Source organism: Anguilla rostrata, chromosome 11, assembly GCF_018555375.3.
Source record: "Anguilla rostrata isolate EN2019 chromosome 11, ASM1855537v3, whole genome shotgun sequence".
Taxonomy (NCBI): domain Eukaryota; kingdom Metazoa; phylum Chordata; class Actinopteri; order Anguilliformes; family Anguillidae; genus Anguilla; species Anguilla rostrata.
The window spans coordinates 31,776,634-31,794,015 of NC_057943.1; the positions used below are offsets into that span (position 1 = coordinate 31,776,634).

The following is a 17,382-nucleotide window of genomic DNA, read 5'->3' on the forward strand; positions in this document are numbered from 1 at the left end:
GGATCATCTTTCTGTGCCTAAAACCATAAACACAAAGGCTCACCATGCTGCCTCAAATTCAGTCCTAAACTATGGAACTGTTGGTCAGAGTATACCACAGCCACACAGACACTTTCTACTTTAAAGTCCTATTCAAAATCAAAATGGGTTTTTGAAGCTGTTTATAGTCCCTGTAATTTCATTTAATTTGCCTTATTGTTATTTTTCCAACGTTCTTGTAATTTTGAAGTATTGCCTTTGCTGTAGTTGCTCTTGACATTCATTATTACTCAGTTCAGTACATAAAGCAGTGTGGAATAACCAACGTTATGTGTCTGAAAGAGTTATAATGTGAGACTGCACGCCTGTAATCACTGCACTTTATCAAAGAATGTGGAGAAACCACAACAAATTCCATCTGCAAAATTTATCCGTAAGCAGGCCCCAAAATGACTGTGGGCTTTATGTTATTCCGCACGTTTTTTTAAACACCCCTCGACACAAGTCTGGAGAACTACAAATACTTTTTTGTTAACAGAACATTTGCATTCATATTTAGCAGACAACCGTACCCATGGCAACTTACAAAAATACAAATATACAAATAAACCTTTAGGAAACAACCAGTGTGAGCAGTTTACACCTACAGCATAAAGTGAAGCGCCATGGTAATGTGTTTTTGAGTGGCAGAGAAGTCACACTGTGTACAGAACTTTGTGTACAGGGGGGCTCTGTCCCCCAAGTTCTGAGGCCAAATGGAGAAATAACAGGAAATGTAATAAAATAAATAAAATGTAAAAAACACGGCGCTCGTTTGCGCTCGGGTCGTGACCTCGGTTTCTCCGGCGCGGGGAGAATCTCGCGGAGGATTACGTAACCTCCGAGCGCGCCTGGCCTCGCTTCTCCACAGCGCTCCCCTGGGCGCGGGCCGCGGGCTCCCAAATTTAGCCCCGACCGCAGCCAGAAACAGAGCCCTGCCTGTCAGCCCAGGCCTGCGGAACGTCGCCCAGGGCCGGGGGTTCCCCGGCGGACCGGGCCGGGCCGGGTCCGAGCCGAGCCGTGCTGGACCAAACCGAGCCGCACCGAACCGAGCCGGGACAGGTCCTGAGGGCACGGAGAGGCTCTTGTTACCCTACGGGGGCCTGCGAGACGCAATCTGGACATCCTCCGGCTGAACGGACGGTAAATTAAAGGCGAGCAAGAGCAGGGCGGGGCTAAACTTGGCCGCAGAAACACAAGCCGCTTCCTGGCAGGAGACGCGGGGAAGTGCATCGCTGGGATTACGTCGCTTTGTTTTTGCCGCGCGGAGCGTCGTCTTGTCGGCGGGGGCCGGGGAAGGGCTCCTCGTGGGCGTCAGGAACACAGCTCACAGATAAAAAAACGTCTAAACATCGCCTTTCTATTTTGGGTGAGCGCAGACAGGCCGGGCCGGGATGGCGGGGGCGAGCGCACGGCGATATTTCGGGCCCGTACGCGCTATATTTGCCGTCTTAAACGGCATTGAAGTGGCCGGCGTACGCGCCGCTGTCTTTCACGCTGAGCTCCGGGCCATCTGCAAGCCATTACGACCGCAAAGGGGGCCACGTACGGTCTCTAATGTAAAAAAGCCACAATCTCAGAGCACGTTCCCCCTGAAGCCGCACAGTCTGCAGTCAGCCCTCCTGCCGTTACACCCCCCAAGAAAAGAAGGCCGTTTTTCACTTTTCATTCAGCGCAGAGCAGGACGGAGGAACAAACATTTCATTTTATTTATTTTTTGTACATTACACGTGGCACCGAGCGGGAGAGAGAAACTTATGTTTTAGCAGTCAGGTCACGACTTCTGGCCAGACGTCCAAAGCGACCGATTGTTTCTTCAGGATTCAAAATGGCGACGCGTTCTGAGAATCTGAAGACTTCTTAATTGCTTTTTGAAATTCATACATCGTTTGGGCTAATGTAAAAAGTATCGAAAATATGTATAAGAAAGGTGACATTCGATCGGACAGCACACAGATGGTGTTGCGTGCTTGCGCATTAGAGACTGCACAAACAACACCCTGATGACTGGGAGTCTTTAAGAACAGCGCCTCACAAGCAATCAGGCTAGGGCCAACTAGGGGTGAATTTATGGAAATGAGCCGGTGTTACCCACATAAAAGAGAAGTACATGTGGCAGATCAGTTTGATAGCAGGCCCCTGTAAGCCACACCTGACCCATGTGAGCACTGGGGTGTAAAGAGTCCTCCTCACCTGTAGGAGTCCCTGTAGCTCATGGTGTCGTGTCCCGAGTCCTCCTGGTCGTCCTCGGTCACCTTGAAGCAGACCCTCTTGATCCCGCAGGACTCCGCCTTGTCCAGGTCCGCCTCCTCGGGCACCAGCGCGATGGGCGGGGCTTCCTCTGGGGCGGGGAGGTCGCAGCCGTCGGGCTGGGTGGGCTCCGTGATGGAGGACAGAAGACTGGCGGCGGGAAGGAGAGAAACGCAGGAATAAAACAGAGGGAGGGTTCGAAAAACGACACCACGACGAGGGGTCCTAGGGATTTGATGCATTGGGGCGTGTCAAAACACCGTGACGGCGTCTTACAGGAGGACCCCCTTTTGCCCTGACGTTGCCATGGCGGGTTGCCCGGGTTACTCACACGTTTATCTGGGCGACGTATTGCTTCATCTCTCGCACGGCGACGTCCATGCGGTTGAAGAGGTGGATGTAGGCGTCCTGGGCCTCCGTGTCTTCCTGCTTCAGCAGGAAGCTGAGCCCGCCCCCTCCGTTCGGTCCCGTCCTTCCGTTCGGCGGGACTCCGCCCCCTTCTGCCGTCTCGTCTCCGTCCTCGTCCTCGTCCCCCAAGGCCTTGCAGGTCCAGGACGGGGCGGCCATGCTGGTTATGCAGTGTTGCGTGTGGCACATGGGGTTCAGGTTTACTATGGGGGGGGAGCACATATTGAACCCCTCAGTCACACACGCAAGACATAAATTCCATACATTTATTATTTATTTACTGCATCTATTTATTACAACAGATGCAGATAAGCATCACCCTGATGGATATATTGGAAATGGAATATATGGCAATGCATTGCACATGTGGCATAATGGCAAATACATTTCACAGAAATGTCTTAAAATAAACAGCAATATTTGAGTTTGGCATGATCATGTATATTTTCCAATACACAGTGAAGTGTGAAGTTCGATCATGATTGTACATGAAAAAACTTTTCCATACTGTGGCACATTCCACAATATGCTGTGACACGCAAAAGTGTATGAAAATGTTATGTTTATTCACTCATTTGTTTTCCAGATGTTTTTATCCAGAGCACCTTATGAACTTGTCATGGCAATAAACAGCCCAGACATTTCCGTAAAAATGATATTTCCACCATTTCCCCCTCAAAGCTGAAAAACCAAGGGAATGTGTTTTGCTGGCCGTCCCAGGAATGTATGAACCTCTCTTGTGTGGGTCACTGATTCGGTTTGTCCAACTTAAACAGTTGCTCTGGGGTTTTTCCGAGAACTTTTTTTTTCCTCCCCGTGAAACTTCAGATTAAGAGCGAGGTCCAATAAGAAAAACACGCTAACTAACAAAACCAAGGCAGAATTCCGTACTTTAAAGGGAGCTCTGCCAAGCGACTCTTATTCTGAAATCCGAATAGAAGCGCCAAACCCACATGTGATTTTAATATCAGGCGGACTGACAGTGGAATAGAAATAGAAGCCGTCGCAGCGTTTGGGGGTTTAGGGTTGCAGAGAGCGCATTAAGCGCGTCTCAAACGGCCAGGGAGCGTTTTGGCGGGCGCTCTCCCGCGCACCTGTACGGGGGTAAGGATCAAAGATCGGCCGCGGGCCCGAAAATAAACCGGCGGGCCTCCGAGCGTGAAGCGGACGTTTACGAAACGTCTGAGCGAGGGGGGAAGCTGCGGAGCAGATGTTCGGGCGGGCGGGGCGGGGAGAGGCGGACGCCGGGCGCGGGGTCGAGACCCCGTCTGTACCGCTGTACCGGGGCTCTGGAGCTACGGGGGCTCGGCGGGCCGGGGCGTCGGGTGACGGGGCAGATGGCGGGAAACGCGGAGCCAGACGCGCCTGCCCCGACTGCCTAACCTGTTCCCATTCCACACGCACGTATTCATACGCCGTCTGGGTAAGAAATGTTCCGTAAAAATGTGTGTGGAGGATCCTGGATCTTAGAATGGCGACAGTTTACAGGCCCAGAAACAGAAACACTCACACACGCCGACACGTGCACATAAACACACGCAGGCACACACAGACATGGACGTACATACACCAGACAGACGGCCAAATGGACGGACACACACACACACAGTTGAGCAGGCACGCACACACACAAATGCACATATACACACAGATGGACAGCACAGGCACATTATGCACATGCACACAGACAGCATGCAAACAGATGCATGCACACACACACACACACACACACACATATGCGCGGCACACACAGACACACACAAAGACAGAAAAACTCACACAGACAGCACGCGTACAGTCGAGCGCGCACGCACGCACGCACGCACGCACACACACACACACACACGACGCGGTTGACTGGGTTTGCCTGTGAAATGTGACCTGATGGAGCGATTAGTCAGGAGGCAGGACACGCTACTCATTTACGGCAAGAACTGCGAAAGGCTGAAGCACAAAAGTCACTTATATTTCTCAAAAGCAGCTCTTTAACCATAATTATGTACCAGTCTCTGCCTTCTAATTAATCACAAACTCCCCACTGATGCCAATTAGTTAAAATAATCCCTTCATTTAAAACAAAACAAAAAACTGGTTCATTCCTGTAACAGCATGTTTGGACAAAAAAAAACCTTTTAGTGTGTATAATAGCTAGCAGGATTTGACCTCCGTAATAATTACAGGACTGAGAGAAATATATTTAGAAACCAAATGATCTCTATCGTTTCATTTACAGTACCACATAAATTAAACAAGAGAGGAGATCTGTTACTATGAGACTACAATCTGAACACCGAAGCTCTCTAAAATCTGAACACTGAAACTCTCTAAAGCTTGAACACTAAAGCTCTCTGAAGCCTGAACACACTGAAGCTCTTTCAAACCTGAATACTGAAGCTCTCTAAACCCCGTAACGCTGAAGCTCTCTAAAACCTGAACACTGAAGCTCTCTAAAACCTGAACACTGAAGCTCTCTAAAACCTGAACACTGAAGCTCTCTAAAACCTGAACACTGAAGCTCTCTAAAACCTGAACACTGAAGCTCTCTAAAGCCTGAACACTGAAGCTCTCTACAACCTGAACACTGAAGCGCTCTGAAGCTCCCAGTGCCTCTGAGGCCCTGAAGCCTGTGGACCGAAGCTGGGAGCGGCGGCCGGCGGCGCAGACGGGGCCCGTGCAGTACCTTGGTCGGGGTCCAGGCCGAAGAAGGAGCTCTTGCGGCCGAAGCGGATGCTGAAGGTGCGGCCGGCCGAGGTGGTGCTCTTGGGGCAGGACACCTGCATCAGGTTGACGTGGCAGTTGGTGGGGACAAAGTCCATGCAGCCCAGGGGGTGGGCCGTACCCGCGGCCTGCTTAAGGGTGGGCCAGGCTTTACCCCTCAGCTCCTGAGCGAACTGCCAGAGAAGGTCCCCAGGTTAGATGCTTACACAGCACTGAGCATTAACACAGACCAAACCACAGCATTTGACCACATTCACGTAATTATTTTACCTGGTGATTATGTAAGTGTCATAATTCTCCTTGCTCTATCTAAGTTGTGTGTGGTGGTTCGGCAGCCAAGCGTTCTCTGGTAATGGAGGCCTTCTCTCGCGTTTACGAGCTGGTAAGCTGATAGCCCGCTCGCGACTTAATCAGCCATTCTGATGCCAGACGGAATACGTGTAGCATAAGTCCTTCTGACAGGGTTCCATTTTTAGACTTTTTGTAGCGTTTGTGGTTCTTTGCAGCATGCGAATGCATTTTTCCTACGTTGGATAAGTAGCAATTAGATTCAAAGCCACAGGGCTTAGGCCATATCAGAAGCACTTTTGATTATAGTAATCTAGAAAAAAAACTAAATAAAATGATACCAGTGCAAGATGACATCATTCCAGACCTATAGCTAAATGTAGAGGTTAATGGCATGACCATGCACTTTAGTACATTTCAATAACAGGAAATTCAGTAACACTACACAGGAAGCTAAAGACCAGGGGTTTGGTTCAGTAATTTAAAATATAAGATGTTTAATAGGCAAACAATTTATCACCATTTGTTCAATAGCAAAACTAGGATGTAAAGTTTATGAATAAACTTTTGTGCTTGCTTCAGCTGTTGTTCAGCTGTTGCTGCAGCATCCTAAATCTTCACCAGTCGAACCTGACGACCTAGGGATTTAGGGAATTTGTAGACCATCAAATAGTGGCACTGTGTCACGTTTTCTGCAATGGTATGCAATTTAAAATCCTGTTTTATAAATGCACAATGCTGTCCGTTGTGATATTGTTTAATGACCACTATTACAAGTAATTGATTATTAATAATCAGCTTGGCAGCTCGCTCCACAAACATGGCGTCAAGTTTTTTCAGTTTCTATTGGCTGACAGAGCATCACATGTAGGGGGAATCACATTAATGGAGAATGTTGTCAACATTTCCCATTCATTGAATTTTATTTTTTATTCCCCATTTACACAAAAACTTCCAGTATTTCGGAACCTAAATGTGGCATGTCCAGCTTAAAAGCTGCAGGAAAAGTGTGCAGAAATTTTGGCAGAAAAATAAGAAGAAGAAGAAGAAGAGACCACATAGTGGGTGTTGCTGAAGCAATCACACTAATTATTAGTATAATAACGGTACAAATAGGCCTTTAATGACCCACTTGCTTAATCTTCTAAGAAGAGAAATGAGCAATTTGGCGGACTCGGTCGAATGGACAAATGGCATCAAATGGGGCTTTGCAGATCGATGGTGCTCAGCCGTCAGAATGATGTTGGAAGAGAGCGCGAAGAGCGGGCAGTTTGGGGGTTTGGGGAGTCACCTTCTGGTAGCTGGAGATGCGTCTGTGGATGCTCTCCAGCTTGGTGTCGCAGATGTTCCGGAACTCGTACTGCGGCATGGAGACCACGCGGTCGCTCTGGGAGATCAGCTGACTGCAGTTCCTCACAAAATGGCTGTCGTCCGCCGCGAACGCCTCCAAGATCTAGCGGGCCGAGTCAAAGAAAAACAACTTCGCTCAGGGTTCAGACTTCACAAGTACCGCACCGAGCTTCCAAACAGGAAATAAAAATGACATGTGTGGCGACTGAGTCTGAGGACAGACGCGATACATTAACCAGATGGACAACTCCACCACTGACGTGGAAAATTTCAGAGCTCCGATTTTATGCATTTTACATGAAGGAGTGCGGCTAAGGACAGTACCCACGGAACAATGACATACTGTGCTTGGGCATGCCATTTTTGTGAATATTTATGCAATATACCACCAGAAACTCCTGGTGGCAGCGCCTGCTGGGGTAAGGAAGTAGATGGAAGGAACATAGGGGCTGACCATCTGGTTACTGTAGAGAACCTGTGGTTGGGGGAGGGGCCTCATACCTTGGCTGTGAGGCTAAAGCATCCCTTGGGCTCCACCATTTTCTCCAGCACGTTGCTCTTCACCCCCGCCATGTTGACGTACTCGTACACCACGCCGTGCTCCAGGTGCACGTTATCCACCGTCAGGCTGACCAGGGGGCCATCGCTGTCCGAGATGGTTAACTGCCGCAGTCCGTTCACTGGATCTGAAGGGGGGGGGGGGGGGGGGCGTATCATCGTATCATAGCCAATCACAAGTGAGAACAACAACATCAACCTCCCGGCTGTGCGGGTTTCTAAAGAGCTCCCGTCCTCAAGTTATTGGCTCCCCAGCAATTTTGGCTTGAATCGTTCAGAGATGCGACAGATTTTTCAATCTACGCACCAGTAGAGCAGTCACGTTGATGAGAAAACAGGCATTGCACCCGGTCATATTGGGTTTGGTTTAAGGGATTAGAGGATGAATTAAATGATCAATATTTCAACAAGGCAATTAACAGACTCCTGTAATTCAAACAAAAGTGCAATCAAAGAGCAAAAATACGAACATAAATAATTCAACAATAACGATATCTAATTTAACGATAATCCAGAAAACATTCAACTCAATCTATCAGGAAAATTGTCAATAACACGTCCTCCATTTCGGGGTTTAAAAGATGTGAAAAATCTTAAAATGGCCTAGCTTCCAGTTTTATAGATGATCACACAGTGAAATGGCCTGTAATAATGTAACTGCAGTGCACACTGAGAGCCTGGACACTCTGTCCCATCGTTAGAATTAGAGAGGTTCTGCTTCCTGTACGAGTGCTGACTTTCCAGAGAATTTCCACGGCAGACAGACTGTAAAAATGAGACTACTGCAGGGGATTCAGCTGTCGGAGAGAACTCAAGGTACCCCGGCTCGTCCGTCAGATTATCTTTCAACCCCAAAGGCAGAAAAACGAGCTCCAGCTCTGTGTCTTACAAATAAAGGAGTTTTTAGTGTTAGTGACGGTGATCTCCAAACCATGACAAGAGATGTACTCTTCATCCCTTTTACTCCACATGAAACAAAATCCTGCTTTGGACTGGTTTCCATCAACACTTGGACTTAACTTGAAATGCAAAATTGAATTCAAGTGTTATTTTGTCCATTCAAACACTGTTTGTCGTTGTTGTGAAATGCTGTGATCACTGAACTCACTGGATTGTGACAGATGTTGACTGAATCCAGGCCAAAATTAAGGACAAATGGTGACTGAATCCAGGCCAAAATTAAGGACAAATGTTGATTGAATCCAGGTCAAAGTCAAGACAGACCTGATGCCACAGCAGCTGCCAAAAGCAGCTCAATTGGGTTGAGTGTTTGCTATGCTACTGTCCATTGTTAGGGATTTACAAAAGCCTTTCCTTTTACACCAAAAAAAATCAGAAGACAGAAATGTTGCAGCTTGCAGGATATTAGATGACAATATTTTATAATGCTGATGTGATTTTTCCCTCTCATAAACAGCTATGAAACTAGCATCAGTGCCCATTAGCATTGAGCAGCTCTGGTGCAGTCTCTGTGTTACAGGCATCATTGATAGGCATTTGTCACACTAAAGATTCAAATCTGCAACCTTCTGGCTAAAAGCCCAGTCTTCACAACTATCCTCTGCCACCACAATGACACAACATTTTTTTTGGCCCTTGCGCAAACTTCAGCTGTGCTAACAGGAACATGCACTGTATCAGTCTCTTTTTTCTTTCCGCGGTCACTTCCCCGGCTGCTTCCTGTTCGAGAGTTGCTGGGGCGTGCCCGACTGCGTACCTCTTCCGTTTGCGATGTCGACTTCCTCCTCGGTTTCCGAGCCCGTCTCCGAGACGCCGGGCTTCGGGGCTCTCTCCTCTTCTGCGTCCTCGAAGGTCCTGTACACCCACTGGGAGGGTCCCTGTGCAAAGGGCAGAGAGAGCGGCCTGTAGTTTAGCCAGAGTCAGCCAGAGCCACAGAACGCAGCCGTAAGCGCTGTGCACCACAGCCGCCGTGGCTGAGCACAAGCACGCTGTACCTTTCAACATTTTCCATCTCTTAGAAACCGAAGAACACAGGCCTCTGTCTTCAATCAACCCACCATGAACTTGCAATTACACAAGGCTTAATATTTAAGCATGTGCAGAAGCATCTTATCTGCTCTAGTTCAACCAAATGCCTCCAAACTCATTGGACAGGGCTTCATCCTACAGCAAGGCAATGCGCCCCAACATATAGCTAAAGCAACAAAGGTCAAAGTAAAAAAACTAGAAAATCCTTGACACGCCAAGTCATTCAACCAATCTGAATCCAACCGAACAAGTGGTTCATATGTTCATATCGAAACCACATTAACCACATGTGAATAGTTCGATTACAAATCTAAAATTGTGGAGTACAGAGCCAAAATAAGAAAAGAATCTCTTTGTCCCAAGCATTATTGAGGTAACTGTAAATGCTTCCTGAGGGTACAGATAACACACAGCAGTGATTACACACAAAAACATGCTCAATAGTTGGAGATGGCGTTCTAAAAATCTCTCTGAGTGAGCTGAGGCGCTGGTTTTGTCAAAATCTTTGCTCCTTTTTCATATTTATCACCATAGCGCACACACATTCATGACTTTGAACAAGAATGCCTTTTGTAATGTCTTTGCTGAAGTCATCACCGCTCGCAGAAACAGGCTCCATGCAGTGTTCATGCAGTGTTTGAGTCCCCAGGGTGCTCACCTGCTCCTGAGGCTGCTGACCGCTGTGGTGAGCTGAGAAGTGGTCCAGGACCTCGAGGTAGCCGTCGGCGTTGACGCTGTTGCCGTTGACTTTGAGAACGCAATGTCCGGGCTGGAGACCAGCGGACACAGCGTTGGACCCTGGAACAGGAAACAACACAGCCGGGTCAGAATATGCTACTGAATCAAATACCTGGTTTACCTTAATCAAATACCTGGGCACAGTTGCTAGACTGAATACACAACTGTATCACATGTTCAGGTATATAATAAAATTGATTTGACACTCAAATCCAGAGTGACTGAGACAGCTGGATATTTTAATTAAGTAGTTCAGGTTAAGTACCTTGGCTCAGTGCTATAATGAAAATTACACTTGGGAATCAAAACCACAACCACTGAATTGCAAACCCAGTTCCCTAACCACTATGCTCACTGCGGCCTTTATATTAAGTGAACAGTAAATCTCCCTAATGCAAATCCACACTGAGACATTAGTCTCAAACTGACTAAAGTGTAGCAGAAAAAAGAAACACTTCCCATTCAAGCCTCTTGGTTATGGCAGCAAAAGTGCATTTTTCACAGAAAATCGATACCCTCTCCTTTCAGCCACTGTCCATTGGCTTGAATCTTCACGCCCCAACTGCATCAGATTCTCAAAACTGTTTATCTCACAGTGTGTAAGGTTTACAAAATTCAGTGCAAAAGTTGCTGGACACTTAATCCTCTGGTTCAAAGGTCAAATTTTAATAAAGTCTCTGCTCTCTTGCTATTGCACATTACAGGCATATTACACTCTGTATAACCCATGATCAGTGGCAAAAACAGATGAACGGTTTTAAAAACGTGTAATTAAAGACAGCTAAAATACAATTTACCCAGTGTACCGTCAGCAGTGACTCTGCCCTAAATGACAAACTTGACCTTCCTCTTCTGGGTGTTAGCTTCACAGATTACATGTTTAGAATCAAGGTCACCTGCTACTTTCTTCCTGGATGATAAGACTCAGTGACCAAAATGAGGAACTAGCTTCTACTTGGACGCAGAAAAGACGTAATTATATTGAAACGAGCGGAGGAAGCCTTCGTCGCCTGCAGCTATTTCTGAGCGGGATGAGGAAACGCTTGTTTACAGCATACGCAACGTGTTGTGATCCAAAACCAGATCTAAAGCGGTCGGCATTCGTGGCGGTGATTGCGACGTTCTTGTGCTCTGGGACAAAAGGACAGGCTACTCTGGCTACAGCTGTTCAACATATTGGGAAACATCTTTTGCTTGTTAATGTAATTTTTTGATCCTCACTAAAGGGCGCTGGAAGGACAAAAATATGAACAAATAAAATAAAATTGAATAAAATATATAAAAAACCATGGGGTCATTTCCAGGTAATGGAGGATTGGCAGGAATCAAGTCTCCTGGAAGTCTGTAAAAAAAAGTAATTTACCTCACTTCACCTCAAGGTGAAGGCGTAAATCAATTCACACCTCTCTCACTAGCATTTGCTAACCTGCATTTGGGTAGCCTCTGGGGCTAGCTGGGTAAATGTGGTTTATGGCTTCATGCTGAGCAACAGCACGAGGGCCCCACTCTGAGGCGGATAAAGCAGCTCGTGGCTAAAGGTGTGATACAGTGAGCCCCAGCGAGGAGCCGGCAGGGAGCAGGAGAGGCCTTTCTGTCACACCTGCAGCAGCAAAACCGCAGCGCCTTCCGCCATGTAGTACTACGCGAACGGCAAGCTTCACTTCCTCGACATCAGCTGTGCTGCAGCTCAGCACACGCTGCACACAAACGCACATATACACCGGTGCATGCACTCTCACACACAATCACAAACACTGACACCACACAGGCACACAGTAACACAAGCATGCACATATGCACATTTGCAAGCACACAAGCATACAAAATACATCACACATGCAGTAACTGACCCACAAATGTATACGGACACATACACATGCAGGCTCTCATGCACGTACAGGCAAAAGTAAGCTATGCATGCAAACGCCGCTAACACACGCATACACATAAGCAGCAAATGCTGCGGTACCGCGATGCTCTGAGCTGCCTTAGCCCTACAGTCGCCAAGGAGACCGCTGCTGCCGAATAGCCAGTGCAGCAACAGCACGCAGAGAGGCGGGGCCTGAATCTAGGAAGCCTCAACATTCCATGATCCTGGATCCAAAATGAAAGTGCTCCATAAATGACCTGTAACATCTGCTTTGCTGCAAGGAGCGGTTACGTATGCACTTTGTTTTGGACAGAGCCCAAGAAGATTTGAACAAGTCTGTTAAATATCTATTCAAGAAACCTCCTTGAATCAGACTGATGGCCGTCAGGGTGAAATTGGACACAAGAACCCGAAACAACCGCGTGACAGCCATGTGACCGACCGTACCCAATAGGGCTTCTGCTCATACCTTTTCTCACAGCGTACACGTAGGGAGGGGCGGAGCCATGGATTCTGAAGGGAAGAGAGTCCGGACAGTCTGGTATCCTCACGATCCTTGAATGAAACAAACAGAGACTGTTAAATCAACAGTCTTACATATTCCTAGTACAGGTACTGCAAAAACCATTTATTAGAATGTAAGCCATGATTAATGAAATCGTTTAATATATATATATACGTTCAAGGAGAAATAAAATGTTCCAACCACAACAATGTCAATGAAAGAGATGATTAGAAAAAAATAATAATTCTGAAGTATTTCTTGCTCTCTGTCTCCCTTTTAAATATTTAAACGGTATGTTTAAAAATAAATTAGCAAAAATGGTTATTACTGCAAGTGATTGTAATGTAATATAAATGGATATCATTGTAAGTGATTGTAATGTAATGTAAATGGATATCATTGTAAGTGATTGTAATGTAAATGCTTACTACTGTAAGTGATTGTAATGTGATGTAAATGCTTCTACAGTAAGGGATTGTAATGTAAATGGATAACATTTTAAGTGATCGTAATGTAAATGATTACTACTTTAAGTGATTGTAATGTAATGTAAATGCTTCTACAGTAAGGGATTGTAATGTAAATGCTTATTACAGTAAGGGATTGTAATGTAAATGTGTATTACTGTAAGTGGGTGCAGTATAATGTAATGCAAGTGGTTATTGCTGTATGTGAAAATTTCACACATTGGGCCTGCTTGGCATTCAGCTGAACACGCTACACGCGTGATAACACCTGCCTCTCTGACAGCAGGGCGGCCATGCGTGTGAGGATGGGGTGGGGCGGGGTGGTGGTGGTTACAGATCGGGCATTGGAACAGACTGGGGGGGGGGGGGCGCTGGGCACAAAGCTTTTTTTTGACAGAAGTCTCAGTTGCGGAGACACCGCGGGGAAGCGGCACCCATCTCCATGGCTCACTTCTCAAAAACGCCACGTCTGACCGCTCGGATTGCAGAACCAGAGCTTTAAACGGCAACGTTACGAGAGAAAGCGCAGCAGACATGAATGGGAGCCGGGTTCTCTGGGCCCTGTTCTGCTCTGAGGGGCGAGGAGAGCGGCTTCCTGGACGGCTGGACCACAACCTGTTACGCAGAAAACCAGGTGCGGTTTTCCTGCTGCGTGGGGTCTTCTGTTTTGTTTGAGATCCCCAAGGTGAAGCGGTGTGTGTGTGTGTGGGGGGGGGGGGAGTTGACATTTCACCCCCAGGGGTGGAACACAATACCCACACCCACAAAAGGTCAGTTACAAAAAAAGGAAAAATATCCTGCATACAAGCTTAATGTCCCCAATTTGAGTTTAACTACTGCGGCACAAAGACGGTGTTTAGGCGTGGCCCCGTGGTGGCGGGACGGCGGTGAGGAGGAAGGCGGGGCAAGGTAGGGACTCACTCCTTGGCCTTGGTGGCCACCAGCAGCCTCAGGGACCGGCGGACGGAGAAGGACTGGCCAATCATGGTCTCCACCTCAGAGAACGGCCGGAGAAACACCAGGTCCTCATTAATGCTGTAGATTTTCCTTCCTGTCTGCAAGCCAGCCATCTGCAAGCACAGGGACCCCACACACACACACCACACACATACCACACACACGCACACAAACAAACAGACCCAAATACCACACCACACCACACACACACCACACACAAACATACCACACACACACACACACACACACCATACACAAACACGCCACACACATACCACACACACACACACAAAACAAAATATTTTAGAAAAACGAGCACCCTGCAGAGATCACAAGCCATAATTAATACCAACCGTAACATGTTGACCGTGATGCAGGACAATGTAATCTACCTGCCTGCCAGACGCCCTTGTGAAAGGTGACTCACGCTTAACACAAGCGTTTACGCAGCTGTTTGTTCACCGACGCGGTTCAGACCGAAGGCCCGACGCAGGGCGCTTGACGAGCGTGTGCTCAGGCCCGACGCAGAGCGCTTGACGAGCGTGTGCTCAGGTCCGCGGGCAGGTGTGCGTGTCCGCACCTGCCGTTTTTACTGCCCTCGTTTTCATTAACGAGCGTTTACCGCAGCACCTGTCCCGGGGCGCAGGCCGCGCGTGTTTCACGACTTCCGAAAACGAGCAGAGCCGAGCGGCGGGGCTCCCGGCTCGCGCTACGACCGTAAACGGCCAACGCCGCGGGACGCGTTCTACGAGCGGCCTTGTCAGGTAGAGACTGCACAGTGTGACTGGCCCCCAACCTCAACCTCCCGTGTATGTGTGTGTATATGTGTGTGTGTGTGTGCGTGTGTGTGTGTGTGTGTGTGTGTGTGTGTGTGTGTGTGTGTGTGGAGGCAGAGATGGATAAACGGGCTCTGTTCACTGTTCTGAGATCAGCAGAGGCACAGAGTGCATGCTGATAATGTGGCTGTGTTCACTGTTCTGAGATCAGTGGAGGCTGAGAGGGCATACTGATAATCGGGGCTCTGTTCACTGTTCTGAGATCAGTGGAGGCACAGAGGGTGTGCTGATAATGGGGTTCTGTTCACTGTTCTGAGATCAGTAGAGGCACAGAGTGCATGCTGATAATGTGGCTGTGTTCACTGTTCTGAGATCAGTGGAGGCACAGAGGGCGTGCTGATAATCGGGGCTCTGTTGTGTTTCTCAGGCTCTGGATCAGGGCCTGTAGAGACCCTGGGAAAGACAGGCTGGGCTTTCTGAGGGAAGCGTTTAGCATTCCCGTCTCTCCCGCTCTCGTTCTCGAGCCTTTTTTAATCCCGCCTGGGATTCGGCGCCCTGGCACCTCGTCCGCCGCGGACAGGACCGCCGTTGTTCGCGGGGCGAGGGAACGGCGAAGGAGTCATCGGGGCAGAGCGAGGGCTCTTTCTCTCTCATTCTCCTCCTGTCTCTCACTTTTACTCTCCATTGCTCTCCATCTCTCTCACTCCGTCTTTTTCTCACGGTCTCTCTCTCTCCCTCTTTGTCACTCGCTCTCGCTCTGTCAGCCGCTTTCTCAACCTGTCCCTCTCTCTCTCTCTCTCGCTCTCTCTCGCTCTCTCTCGCTCGCTCTCTCTCTCCTGAGGGAGGAGAGAGGCTGACATGAACATTCCAGTCAGCGGCACACAAGAATCTGAGGCAGCGTGCCCAATTACCTTTCCAAGCGTTTCGGAAGCATTCAGCAATGGTGTGTGTGTGTGTGTGTGTGTGTGTGTGTGTGTGGCATAAGCATGTGTGTCCATGCGTGTGTCTGTGTGTGTGTGTGCACATAAGCGTGTGTGTCCATGCGTGTGTCTGTGTGTGTGTGTGTGTGTGTGTGTGTACCTGCTTGATTATGCCCCAACATGTGGGGCGTAAACGAACAAAGCCACATGTGTCTGGCTGTGCTCTGATTGGGCATCGGTGAGCTGAGGCGGCAGGACTGTGTCACAGCTGTCCACACGGGACACAGAGGCGACCTCTGACGCCTGGCTCCCTTCTCGTCACAGCGGTTCACCCAGAAGCCTTAACGGCTTACTGGCTATGCAGGGCCTGTGTTTCTACCAATCATGTGCTAGTGCTGAAAATGAGGGCAGCGGGGCCCGGTCGGCATGAGACAGGGATTGGTCCTCACCTCTGCGTGGGAACCCCGCCGGACGCTCTTCACCACAATGGCCTTGTTCTTCTCCTCGACCTCGAAGCCGTAGTCTTCCTCCTGCGGGTGGATCTGAAGAGGAAGACGATGCAAAAGTCAAACGAAAAGTAAACAAGAAAAAAAAAAAAACAGATCGTGCTGCATTGCACCAAACAGTATGCGTCCGTTACACATTCTCTCAAGCCCAGGGGATCAGCCATTTTAAAGGGCAGACAGAACTCTTCTCTCTTTGATGGTACCACATTAAATAAGGCCCTGGCTGAGCAGGAGGCCAACGCCACCCGCCATTTCATCACTGCAGTGGTGCTCAGGTGCTGAGACAGGTTCGCTCTGCTAGCGAGAGAGCCCACAGGCTGTTTAGCAGGGCTAACGCTACAGAAGCCACAGAGCTGGAGAAACAATAATAAAGAAGGAGATGGTGGTTCTCTGGTCTGTAGGGACATTTGGGGGGGGGGGGGGTTATAATCAATCAATACCAGGGCAAAGTGCTTCAACCTTTCTGCGCTGAACAATGTCTCAATGAACAATGTTCCTCCCCGCTTCTTAATTTAGAGCCTTTGACGTTTCTGTTAAATCGCCGCTATTTTCAGACACAATGAAGCATTCTCTTCCGCCCTCCCCTCCCCGCCCCCGCCCGCCCCCTCCTCACGTGCTCTCCGAACACCTGCGGCTAAATGTCAGCGAGTTCGCAGGCCGGCGCTGGCGAGGCCTTTGTGATGCGCGTGCGCGGCCGCGGGCTCTCGGAGACGACAGAGGGAGGGCTTTCCGCGGATACGAAAAAACGCGGCGACTTCAATCACAGCCGCCGCAGGAAGACAAAGCCGCCGCAGCGCCCCCCGGCCCTGCCGCTCGCCTCCGGCCTCGTCTTCCTAACGGACGATCTCATCGCCGGCGAATCGCAGCTTCCTTATCGTCTAAAGTAGCCCATGTACCCCCCTTTTTCTGTCGATTGAAAAAGAAAAAAGAAAACTTTCATATTTTTTAAGAACTAATGTGCTGAAGAGTGACTGAATTGTTATGCCAAACCAGGCAATAATTCAGCTGGCGAGAAAACCGAAGCACGGTTTTTTTGCGGTCTGTCCACGCAGATGAGAGCCCAA

General features: G+C 48.6%; 1 protein-coding gene across 1 annotated transcript in view; it reads right to left on the reverse strand.

Moving 5' to 3' along the window:
• Nucleotides 1-17,382, reverse strand: part of LOC135234615 (phosphatidylinositol 3,4,5-trisphosphate-dependent Rac exchanger 1 protein-like) — a 113,630-nt gene that overhangs the window by 19,280 nt on the left and 76,968 nt on the right. Inside the window, exons 17-26 of the mRNA XM_064299398.1 lie at nucleotides 16,262-16,354; nucleotides 14,081-14,229; nucleotides 12,657-12,742; nucleotides 10,238-10,377; nucleotides 9,308-9,428; nucleotides 7,534-7,718; nucleotides 6,974-7,135; nucleotides 5,357-5,567; nucleotides 2,600-2,879; nucleotides 2,212-2,418 (exon numbers count right to left, since the gene is read on the reverse strand). Coding sequence (XP_064155468.1) covers nucleotides 2,212-2,418; nucleotides 2,600-2,879; nucleotides 5,357-5,567; nucleotides 6,974-7,135; nucleotides 7,534-7,718; nucleotides 9,308-9,428; nucleotides 10,238-10,377; nucleotides 12,657-12,742; nucleotides 14,081-14,229; nucleotides 16,262-16,354 — 1,634 coding nt within the window. The remainder of the gene's footprint in view (nucleotides 1-2,211; nucleotides 2,419-2,599; nucleotides 2,880-5,356; nucleotides 5,568-6,973; nucleotides 7,136-7,533; nucleotides 7,719-9,307; nucleotides 9,429-10,237; nucleotides 10,378-12,656; nucleotides 12,743-14,080; nucleotides 14,230-16,261; nucleotides 16,355-17,382) is intronic.